The sequence below is a fragment of the Artemia sp. Qi Xiang Cuo genome, chromosome 4 (assembly GCF_049724085.1).
Source record: "Artemia sp. Qi Xiang Cuo chromosome 4, ASM4972408v1, whole genome shotgun sequence".
Taxonomy (NCBI): Eukaryota; Metazoa; Arthropoda; class Branchiopoda; order Anostraca; family Artemiidae; genus Artemia; species Artemia sp. Qi Xiang Cuo.
Window position 1 is genome coordinate 6,382,218 of NC_142797.1, and position 13,019 is coordinate 6,395,236.

The window sequence follows — 13,019 nt, forward strand, 5'->3', positions numbered from 1 at the left end:
TAGGCTAAATTACTTGTCTCTTCGAAAATGTAGAATTCTTTTATTATCAACGCTGTTAATAATTCCTGTTTTTGCTGCCACAAATGTTCGTTGTGCACAGCTCAGATATAAAATTTCTCTTTGCGATTTTTTATATATAGCCTCTGTAACCACAATAGGCTACTTTTGTGGGCTAAATTAACCTGTCTCTTCGAAAGTGCGGAATTCTTTTATTATCAGATTTACTGATAGGACCTTAACTCGCTGCCACCTCTTGTTGGGGTGTAAGTACGGGTGTCGCCACTTATTGATGCAAAAATGGCACAAAAAAGGTTGCTATGCCACTTACTCGAAGGGGAAAACCCCTTATCGGCCCAAATGCTTGTGGGATTTCCGCTTTTTCCCCAAAGGTACTTCAAATATTGGGTTTAGTACTACCCTATTTACAGTACACCCTGTCCCAGGGTATGATAACGCGATCGAGTGGTCAAATAACCACTTTCTAAAGCCAGATATACCCACCTTGGGTTACGTCTAACAATCTCTACTCTCTCCTTGAAGGTAACAACCCTCCCTGTCAATGTAATAATGACGGTACCTCGTAGCTCTATTCCTACCCTGCCTTGGTTACGGAAAATAGTACACAGTTTGTAGAAAATACCTTACTTGTATTCTTCCAAAAGGGTCACAAATACCACAAAAATATATATATCCCCGACTGGGGTCAGAACGCAGACTAAAAACATATAATAATTTGTAGAGCACTGTTTGTAAGGGTGGACCTCCGCTTGGCCCAGCCAATCAGCTGCATCCTCATTCAAACCCAATTTTACCTCTTAGATTTATCTTTCAATGACTCCCAAACCAGGAAGTAAAAATAAACTTGGTTCCCAGCTTACCTATTGCAAAACCACTATCGCTTAGTAACGGGAATTTAACCTGTCTTTTGAAATTATACTATAAGCAAATGTAATTAAGAAAACGAAAACAGGTCATTTATCTGAAAGGAAAAGAAACAGGGGTTGGAACCCCAACATTGGCCATATGCACTTTAGAAGTCATACTTAGAAAACCAGTCTGTAGACATAAATTAGAAAACGATTTTATTCCTGAGAGGTTTATATTAATATTCGCCTAATTCATTCGCCTTTTTCCTGCTTTAAAGCAAATCTTAGAATTTTGTGTCATAGATATTCTCTCAAAACAAAGATCAGGTTTTCAAAATGGCGAAAACGTTTTGCCAATTTACTGCTTATTATTTTTTAATCTAATTTGTCCATCTTTGTATTTCTTCAAATTTCTTAGGGGTGACAATTGGTGCACTAGAAGCAAAAGTAGCAATAACCTAATGTACCTCTACTGTCGTGCTCTCGATAACCGAAGGCTAAATTTTTGTACGGCGTCTTAATGACATACTGAGGAGTCGTTTATTTTTGGGGATGCTGGGAGAGGGCTCACCAATTAAATTCTATTGTTAATTGCTCGTTTATTCAAGACATCTACTTTTAAGGTCTGCAAATATAGATGGCGATAGTGTTTAAATAACTAGCTGTAAATTTCCTTGCTTGTACATTTTACAATAGTATATGTTTCTTTAATTCTGGTTGATCATAACGCAAACTCTCGTTTGAAGACATAACCATACTTTTAGGCGCAATAGCTGGCAAATTACCTTAAATAATCTTTGCCAAAGGTTTGTTTATAAAATTTTTTGTTCCAGAGAAGTTCATTTTTATAAAGTTAATCGATTGGATAACTGGGCAACTAATATTTATATTGATTTTTGCTTTCAAGTTAACTCACAGCTGAATTTGTATAATCAAGAAACAAAAATTTGAAGTTGCAGACATTTTCATAATGACTTACTTCTAATTTATTTTTTGCGTCCTAACCAATGGGTCGTGAAGCGCAGGTATCCATCATCTGATTCTGCCTTCGGACGGGAATGCAATCCGTGGTTCGGGGAAGTCTTCTGGCACTTCTCGTTTTTTTTCCATATATCTCCAGGGAGCCACTTGAAACTGAATTCATACCGTACTCTAGGTAATTTTTATTGTAACTTATTTTATAATATGTAACTATATTATTTTATAAAATAGTAGCTTATTTAACTTGTTTTAGGCGCTGACGGAAACTGGAGAAGGGCAATTTTCCATCATTGGAGAGCTAAAGAAAATTTTCAAGAAATCTCTTATGAAGTCCTATCCAGTATCGAACGATTTCAATATCGAGGTGGTGATATCTTCTCCATCTAAATTCGGTGACTATCAATGTAATTCTGCTATGGGACTTTCAAAGGTATTGTCTTACTTGATTCAGGATTTTATTTACTTTTAGTTTTTTATGTATTTTTTTTCTTTTATTTAATTGCTCATTGATTATCAGCACTTCAGCACTGTGCCTCATTGCCAAGACATTACTTATCAGAGTCTCAAACGCTAGAATTATTTTTAAATTTCAAGGGAATTCAAATCAAACCTTTTTTCCCCGGAATCATCTTAGGTTTGTTCATAAATGGAAAATCATGATTTTCACTTTTGTTGTCTCACCCTGGGTTCCCACATATATGATTTTTTTTATTGAGAAATATCGTACTGAAAAATCGGACAAGAAATTTGCATGTTAGTGTGATAATTTTTATATGGAGTCACACTAGATAATTTAATTGCGTCGGATTTGGAAAAAAACCCGCATATTAATTCACCTTCTTAAAATAGCCCACAGAAACTAGATTCATGATATTTTGAAAAATCAGATAAATTTTTATCTAAATTTGCACACAGCTGCGACATTCGCATATCTGGCAGAATAATCATATTTGCATGTGAATAATCATATACGTATGTGGGAACCCAGGGTCAAAATGATGACGTTCTTAGGGCAATGTTCCAATCTTTTTTCAGTGTTGCCATTTCGAACCGTCAAAACGAAAAAACGAAGGACACTACTTAAATTCGACTTCGTCAGTAAGTCGTCCGTCGTCGATTTCATACGGACTTCGTCCGTAAAAATTCAGACATTAGCAGTCTGTTGACTCTCAAAGACAACCGCACATTCAAAGAAAATCTACACCTTTTTAAAGGGGGTTCGGAACGTTCTACCCACAAGAAACATAAAAAGGTTTCCTTTTTTTCTTTTTAATTTAGCACCCTCTACTACCAAAAGCTGCATAACAGTATATAGAGGTCTTTTTCATTAAAAGTTCCGTATTTCCCTATTTAAAAAAAAAGATATATGTTGTTTTGTAAATTACCACTTAACTAATTAAAGTCATCAGATTATATTTTCACTTGGTACTTGAAGATTTTCAAATATTCCTTAGGAACGATATGGATAAGTATCAGGTGTGCATGCGCTAGGGTTTACTGTTGCGACGCGAGGAATTAGTTATAAACGTATTTTTTTTTGTCTCTATGAAATTAAATTCCTAAGCTAAAATCATATGATATTTGCTTCCACATTAACTTTTAGCGCGCCAAAACGCACTTACCCAAAAGGACGGTAGTTCTTGCAAATAAATCTAAAAGATTTGGCAGATTTTTCCTGGATTCGAAAGTAATGCGAACCCTTTCCCAAATGGACAGCGGTGTTTCTTGGCCAAAAAGATTCCTGATTTAAATATTAAACCTGAATGTACATTGAATCGTGTCACGTATCCTGAAAATTCTTCTTTAATCACGAACCAATACAAGTTCTTTTATTAGACAGTGAAACAAATACAAAAAGTTCTGGATATTTTGATCATATATTCAGTGACCGTCATCAGCAGATAAACTGCAATTAAAACAAAAGATGTTTATTACTATAATTACTGTATAAAAAACTATAATTACTTCCGGTTCACAAATAGTTTCTGGTTCATTGGATGAGAGGGTTCAACAACAAGGTTCATTCCATGTCTTGAGTTGTAAAATATCCAGATTTTTTTTTTTCTGTTTCACTGTCTAATAAAAGGACTTATCCCTCTATTGAACTTTAATTTTTTCGTCATATAAAGACAGTGAGGTCCTCGAAAATATACCTATTCTTTTTTTCCATAAATAAAAGTTCGAATAGGGATAAAATCCTTTTAATAGATAGTGATGATGATAACAGTGATAGAAATTCACAAAAAAATACCAGATATTTCGGTCACATATGCAGTGACCGTCATCAGCAGTAAAACTCTCAGTAGTAAATGCCAGAATTGTCTAGTATTTTTTTGTGAATTTCTGTCACTGTTATCATCATCACTGTCTATTAAAAGGATTTTATCCCTATTCGAACTTTTATTTATCGTCATGGAAAGGCAGTGTGGTCTCCGAAATTATCTATATTCTTCTTTTATGACAAGAATCTTTGCGTCAGGCCGCTAAAAAGTTATGGCCCTCCTCAATCACTTATTTAGGTTTTCTTTAGTGGTTGTTGAATCTACTTTAGTGGTTTTCTGTTGAATCTACTTTTAAAGGAACCATCAGACTGCTTTTTAGGGATAATATCATTTGGGAGACCATTCGAAACAAAGGTTGAGTGTATTACAGAGCTGTTCTTCAACTGCTTAGTTCGGAATGTCTCCTCTAGGTAAATTGTAGGTAACCGTACAGTAGGTTGAATAAAATAAGCTATTAAGTGTTTAAATTCAAATGGGGAAAGCTTTGGTAAGATCAAGATAGTGTAAAAGGAAACATTTTTTTTTTTTTTAGTAGTTATGTTTAATTATTTTGAAATATTTTGATTTTCGCTGAATCGTAATATAGTTTTGCTGCTGGAGTTCAATGGAAACAATATACTGTCACCTTGTTTCTTCAATGCCGCATTTGGCCAATTGTGCGAATGATCCTCAGCCTCTTCCCTCTTACTTAATCACTTAACACTCATGACGAGGTGGCGAGAGCCTCGTCAGCCTTCTCCACGTGGGATGATCCGCAACAAGGGCCACTGCATATGATAGCGGAATTTCAGCCTGGTCCTGGAATTTCCCAAGACTCTTATTCCACTGTAGACTCGTTTCTTCCTCTTGGACGTTTCCAGTTGCTATTGATTGTGTCAAAGTCATAAAATCAAAGTTGGAGTATCAGCATGCAGATGATGAAGATGTCCGAATCAGTGAAGTGCCCGCTGGGCAGCCTGGTGTGGAAAGAGCAACCTGGAAGTCATACCTAAAAGTGTTCATTTATGACAAAGTCATTGGATTTCCTCGATTCTTCAGAGCCTCCTTCCTCCCAAAATATGAAAACGCATGCTTTTCGGCTGTGTAATGGATCAAGTGACCTAAAAGTGACATTTTGACATTTTGAATAGTGGAAATCGCACCGCTAGTGTAATGTCTGCAGCTCTTAAAAGTTTTAAGATATCCTTAACATGTATGTTATTGAAGATACGAGTTTTAACACGCAAGTCTTTAGGGAGCAGGTATGGTAAGGGTCAGTACAATACTGCGACTAAAATTTCATAGGTATTGCTCAACATGATTCATGTTGATTTTTATCATCTATTTTATGTTTTACTTTTATTGTCCTGTTGTATTTATTTTTATCTTTTTGTTTAATCGCTTATTGATTATTAAGGCTGTGATTCTCCGCTTTTCGGATATGCAAGATCAAAAGGCGTTTCGAAAGGGCAGAGTTATATATAATAATATAAGTATCAGGAATTAATATGCTAAGGACTGCTGTTGCCACCCTTAATGATCTGTCACGAGTTTTAATGGTCATTATTATGATTTTTATGGGAGGACGGACGAAAGTTGAGGCTCAAATCACAAAAGCCGATCTACTTCACTAAAGATGCTCGTTAACTATCTTTAGTAATATGTGTTCAATATTATTATATATATATTCAATATTATTTTTAAAATATTTTCAATATTTTCAATCTGACAGTTATAACGACGATGATAATGACGAATATTTACTTCACTATAGAGGTCGTTAACTATCTTTAGTAATAGTTACAAGACAAAAATGAATTCATAGTTACTTTTCAGTCGTTCCAGCTATTACCATAGCGTCAGCTGGAACGACAAAGTTAGTTTTTAGTAACTAATTTATCGAACCTGGAATGCCCCAAAAGGCTCAAAACGGAATTTCTAAGCGGACAATCATGTTCACTCTGCCCAACGGAAATTCGACTTACAGTTACATATGCAGATAAAAAGCCAGAATTTATGAATGATGTGGGTTTTCCCCCTGATTTTAATTTCAAACTTATTGTTTATATGTTTAGGGCCTTATCTTTGATTGTGATAGGCTCTGCCACCGATCGGCATGACCATGTAAGGCGGTTGACAATAAAATTGTTTGATTCGTCAAGTATGACAGAAACTGAAAATTGAAGTGGAAAGTAAATTGTCCGAAGAACTTAAATAAACAAAGTAAAAACGAGTTAAATAATCTATTCCTAATTATTCTCTACTAAATGGCAACGTTTTTCAAATGACCAAAGAAAACACAAAAATATTAATTAAAAAAATAAGGCTACTTTATCAAAACTGTGGAATGGAAAACCAAAGGTTAATACATTTCAGACCGTGTCTGTATCTCTTGCCAAATTCATAATTCATGCAGAAAAATTGATGTTCCAAATGTATGCAAGGCCATTGAAGAGCCTATGCGTAGAACTCAAGGCAAATACATAGTTCCTTATAAGTTTAAGTTGCAAATGAAATCCGTGATAGACAGAAAAATTTGAAAAATAACAATATTTTTCGTTAGTGCAGGAGTGTGGATGTGATCTAGTGCATGTGGTACAGTGCACGTGAAAGAGAGGGGAGAACAGCCAATCGGCACTAGACCCTCAGAACAGCATACCACCCAGCAACAGCAAGGCCATTTCCTTCCAAGGCCACTTCCCTTCAAGGCCACTTCCCCCCTCCCTCTTTTTTGTCCTTCTGTTTGATTTTAGTAATATTGTTAAATGTAATGTTTAGCCTTCCACTCTCACAGGCCAAAGATCCTTTGCGGGGGTCTATAGCTTTGTTGTTTTTCTCTGTTTACTTCAAATGAATTGATTGATTGATTCTCCCATCTTGAATTCCTTCTCTGTAATATTTTTTACACCATTGTCGGATCTTTATAGATCCAGGGACATCCCCCGTGCATGATTTAGGTAGTCATTTCTGGCTTCATTGTTTCCATTTTCGGCAGCTTATTCCTTAAAATACCGTGCCTCATGGTCAGACACTGGGCAGGACGGCCGATGGCTAAATGGTGATTAAAATTAGCTGTTGTAGACCGCTATTGATCCATCCTACTCTTGAGGACTCTACAAGAAGGTTGCCGCACCCCCCCCCCCCCCAAGTTTTTGCACTACTCCTTATTTGCATCTAAGAAATATTTTCTGCCTAGCTGACTTTTCCTCTAGTTCTGCCGTACATTTTTCGAATAGAGGAGCAAAGGATCAATAAATATAAAGAAATCATATATTCAAATCATATACTCACAATAAAATTTTTAAAGTTTTTCCTTTCGATTGCTTTGTTTTCTTGTTGTGATTTTTAACGATGTTTCTTATTTCTTCTGCCTCCTATCTTGGGCTCTTTTTATTCAAGTCCACGCAGCCGTCTTATTTTCTTATTTTATTCAAGTCCACGCAGCCGCAGCTGCATTTAATTTTATTGTTCTTCTAGTTAACTTCTTCTTCTTCTTTATTTTGATGTGCGATTAAGAAAGAAAGAACTGAAGAAATAAAAGCTATTTAATATCAAACTATAATAACTTTAATAAGGAGAGTATTTCAGATATGCAAATAATTATCCCAAATAGCAATCGTGTTTTATGTTTTCTAAATATATGACCGGATAACTGAATGCTAAAAGAGTCCCCCCCCAAAAAAAATAAAAAATAAATACCAAATAGTCGTTAATAATATTATGAGTAAGCTATGATATTTCTTTAAAATAGTAACAAATAAGGTGATAAACCGTTATTTTAAGAGTCTGCATCAAACGAAAGATAAGTTATGGTACATAGTGGTTGCCATTGGCTCATATGCTTACTATACCTACGTACAGTTAAGCAGTGGCGGCGCTAGATCTTTTGGGACCCTGTGCAGTATCAATTTTCCAGGCCCAATAGCTATTACTGTAAATTGGGGAATTACGCTTATGTCCCTCCTTTAATTATATGTTATTGTAAAGGTGTTTCTGTGGTTTCAAATCTGATTTCAGGGTAAGTTTTCGTCATTCAATATAAGGGATTGTTCTTTTCGGTATGTCCATGCTCCACAAAGATGGCAGAGTATTTATGCAGCCTTGCATTTTTAGGTTATGCCTACACTGAGTTGCGGGTCCCCTGGTGGTACGGGCCCCTTTTTGGCTGTGCAGGTCTTATATGCCTAACGCCTCCACTGCACTTAAGTTGATTGGGAGTGGGATTACTCCAAGATTGATTCACAGAAAGAATGTGCAAATTTCGGGCTTATAGTATTACTTGTTTTATTTTTGGGTTTCAAGTCTCCTTCCTTTTAGAAAATCACTTCCTGTTGCATGATTCAAGCCGGTTTTAGCATATACTTAACAGGTGGAATGGAACCACTTCGCTGATTAAGAGTGGTGGGTAATTCTTAATAGCTATGAAGAATTACCCTTACTCCTACAGTTATGCTAAGTACTATCCCTGAGTAATGTCTTTATTGCTTACGCTTCTGCGCTCCTTTCAGTGGAAGTCATCACTATCCCCTCGAATTGTCAGATTTTAAATCCTATTTCGATCCTTTCTCTGGATCAAGTGGAGTTGAGCGTAATCCTGCCTAGCGGATAAAAGATCTCTTGACATTATCAAGTCAGATAAAAGGCTCCCTTTCATCTGACTTGATCGATAAAATAAAAAGAGTCACTGAATAATACAGTAATCCCTTTTATATACATCTGTTGTTTATTTGCAGATACTCAAAGAATCCGGCACCAAGGTATCCCCAGTTGAAGTGGCTAAATCACTAATCGAACATATCCCTGCCAATGAAATTATTGGGTCACTGTCTATTGCTGGCCTTGGTTTCATCAACATCACCCTTTCTCAAAAGTTTGTGGTCTGTCAAATTACGAGTTTGTTTGTGGAGGGTGTCAGTCCACCGAACGTTGACAAGAAAAAGGTCGTTATTGACTTTTCCTCTCCCAATATCGCAAAGGAGATGCACGTAGGCCACTTGAGGTAAGTTTGAACATTGGTAAGTCCATCAAAGGTTGGTAAAAAAAAGATCGTTATTGAGTTTTCCTCTCCCAGCATCGAAAAGAAGATGCATGCAGGCCCATTTGAGGCAAGTTCGAAAGAGATACCTGGTAACGGGTCAAAGACATACAGATAGTGCATTTAAGGACCTTAATTCTTTAATTTGTCTTGAACAGAAAATCTTTGAACCAGTCTTACAAGAAGGGGGAGAAACTCACCTTAAGGCTTGGTTGCCCAGAGAAGCGCAGAAGGAAACAGTATGGCAATAGATGTACACAGATGTGTACATCTGTAATTTTCGTGCCACAATTTTTCGAACTTACTTGGACTGAAAGACCCTCGGACTAATCTTTGGAGGAGGGTAGAATTTCTCTCACTATGTGTGCAGATATGATTATGCTATTCTCACAAAAATAGGATGCTTTAATTAAATTATCAAACTTTTATAGCAATCTTGAAACTTGTTTTAATGTACTTAAGGTCTATGCCTCGATATTAAAAACAAAACAAAAATTTCAGTCATGACGACTTTACTGTAAGAGATATAAAATAGAAGGTTTAGCTATTAACTCAATAAGTTTGTATAAGTAATGTAGGATGTGAAACTGAATTTCCTTTCCTCAGAGTGTTTTTCACTTCTGAACGTCTCCAAAGTCGATCTCAAATTTTTGGAGCTGGTGTCTGGAAACAGGCACCAATCACGTTCTTGAGTTTAAAATTTGTGCTATTCCTAATAGGAAAAAAGGTGTTACACCAGCATCTACCGATTTATTGAGTATATCCCCTAAACACCATCCACACCATTTCGCAGTCTTAAAAAGTCTTCCTAAGTTTGTATGTTGGTCCTCGTATTATCCCTTTCGTATATATGATTATTTCTTTTCCTTTTCAGTTTTAACGTTGTTTTTAATTAAATAAAAAATTTTTAAAAATTTAATTTCATGTTTGTTTTTTATTTAATGCTTGATCGTTATTAAAACTATGAATTAAGTTTGTTCACATTAAAAGTGCGTCAGCTGAAATCGTGTTAGTCCAATGTTTATCGATATTCTACTGATTCATGAAATGTACCCCTCAACATCCTCTACATTGCTTCCTAGTCTTGTTCAGTCTGTTCAACCTTCCAAAGTTTGTATGTTAATCCTCATTATCTCATATACATGATTCCTTTCCTTTTCAAATTTAACGTTGTTTTTTGATTTGAAAAAGCCTTCCTTAAACTTGAGAAGAGAGACGTTACTAAGAAGTAACTTGATGATCTTTTTTATTGGATGTTATTGAGAAAACAATTGATCGGTTCAAATAGTTCATTGCCACAAATAGTTCATGGACTAATAGAAATCTATCAGACTGATGTCTACCAGTTTCTCTTTTCTTTACTCACTTTAGTCATCACGCCAGTCTCTTAAGTCTTCCAAAAGTTGTATGTTGGTCCATCCCTTTCGTATTTATGTTTATTTATTTTCATTTTCAGTTGTAACGCTCTTTTTAATTAATAAAATTTGTTTTAATTTTAATTTTTAAATTTATATTAAACCACTGATTATCGATATTTATATTCATAAAATCCAACCCCTTATACGCCCCTGAACTACTTTGCAATATTTCACAGTCTCTTCAGTTTCCAAAGATTGTCTGTATCTTGATCCTCCCTTTACCCCTTTCATATTTATAATTGTTTCTGATTGTTTTCGGTATTAACTGCTTTTTTAATCCAAAATAAATTGTTTTTCAATTTAATTTATGTCTGTTTTTTATTTAATGTCTGTGTGTTATTAGTAAAAATATTTCTTTCTGTTTAATCTCAAATTCTCCCTATATTTTTACCAGAAGCAGTTTGGAGATTTGGATCCTCATAGAAGGAAGGAGACCAACGTTTACCAATATTTACCAATTTAACAAAATTTATCGAACATTTACTGATGAGAGGAATATATTCACTCGTACACTCTCTATATCACTTAACAATCTTGTACAGTGTTGGTTTGTTCACAACACTTTGCTCACCCCTCGCACTGATTTTGCAGTACAACCAGACTAAAGAACAAACCGTGGGTGTTTTTTTGCACCTTTGTTGAAAGCGACTTATTATGCTACAAACAAGGCTGTATCCAGGGGGGGGGGGGGGGGGTTTACCCGGTTTGCACCCCCCCCCCCCCAAAAAAAAAAATTGACCGAGTCGAAAATTATTCTATAAGATACCTGTAAAGACAAATCCTTACCAGAAAAAAATATTCTCCCACACTAAATCCTATTGCATTTTGTGGGTAAGCGGTTCTGATCAGCTTACGCAGGATGTTAGACAAAGTCCACGGGAAAAAATTGGGTAAGCCGAGCAAAAATTCTGGATCCGCTCTTGGCTTCAAAAGCGGATTTATTGGTGCTTTCACACAATGCCATAAAACCTTTCACATTAGCGTTACGTAAGACTTGACGTTGCGTTATATAATCTTGTTGAGTAATTTTTTTCAGTAGTGTTGGCAGTTCCAATTAGAATTGATTTGACGTTATATAATTTGACGTTACGTAAGTTTATGTCATATTACGGAATAGTCAACATAGTAGCAGTAAAATGGAACTTCTGGATAAGCAATCAACAAAGTTTGAAGTAATAAGTAGTAAACTTCTCATAGAAAGCCTCTCACGCTTGATTTGAGCTCGAATTTCCAACTCTATTCCACATTTTTAATTTTGAATAGTTTGCTAATGATGATTGTGATGATTTAGATGATGACTGTGATGGTTTTATAGATTTTGCGCTAGTCTGGTGCGAAAAGGCTTGTTTAAGTTTTAAAGGTTATGCTTAATGTAACGTAACTTAATCACGTAGCGTAAAAATACATCCGTAGTATGAATGCACCTTATGTCTTAAGCGAAAGGGAAACTTTCGATTATTGGGAAGAAATTTTTGTATCTCAAAAATTGAACTTGTTTGTATTTTTTCTGTTAACTGTTTTGCTAACAGTTTATAAAATACAAATTTTAGCGATTCAGCAGCCAAATGGATTAAATATACCTCTTTTTTCGTGACATTTATTTTAAAATAACCGAGATAAAAATGTTTCGCAACTATTTCCCAGATTACTGGACTCACCATGTGGCAAAACGCAGTCATATTATTTAGATTCATGTAATAATACTTGGATATTTTGTCCTAATTTGAATCATCCCAAAAATATGCTCACAAAGCACAAATATCAATCTAACAGAATATTAATTAAAAAAACTTTTCCCACAAAATAAGTTTTTCAAAGAAAAGTAAAGAACTCCATTAAACAAAAAATTAGCAGAACCAAAATCAAATAATCTACCAAGCGTGAAACTACCACAAATCAGCATTGATAAATAAATGAAACCCAAAACGAGCAGAAATTAACATAAGTTGGGCACAAAACCCCTATGCCTTCCCAAGGCCAGAACGAAATTTGCACTTTACTGAAAAAATACAAATGAATGTGCATGGTCAGTTTAATATACATATACTGATATTTAGTAATCAAAATGTTAATATTATTTAATTTATTAAAGTTATAAAAGTAAAAACAATTATATTTTTCTTAGTACAGTGCAAATTTTGTTCTGGCCTTGGAAAGGCATAGGAATTTTGCGCCCAACTTATATTAATTTCTGATCGGTTTTGTGTTTGACTCGGTTATTTTTTTTGCAATTTCTGTAAGTTATGGGTTTAATTTATTTATCAATGCTGATTTGTGGTAGCTTCACGCTAGGTAGATTATTTGATTTTATTTTTGCTCATTTTTTGTTGAATGGAGTTCTTTACTTTTCTTTGAAAAACTTATTTTGTGGGAAAAGTTTTTTTTTGATTAATATCTGTTCGTTTTATATTGACATAGTTTTTTCAGGGAAAAAGAAAATAACACTTTATATCTTTTC

The 13,019-nt window shown here is 35.0% G+C and overlaps 1 protein-coding gene across 1 annotated transcript in view; it reads left to right on the top strand.

The window, feature by feature from the left end:
* Positions 1-13,019, top strand: part of LOC148952721 (arginine--tRNA ligase, cytoplasmic-like) — an 88,905-nt gene that overhangs the window by 14,917 nt on the left and 60,969 nt on the right. The window contains 2 exon segments of the mRNA XM_089088054.1: positions 2,101-2,277; positions 8,842-9,107. Coding sequence (XP_088944180.1) covers positions 2,101-2,277; positions 8,842-9,107 — 443 coding nt within the window.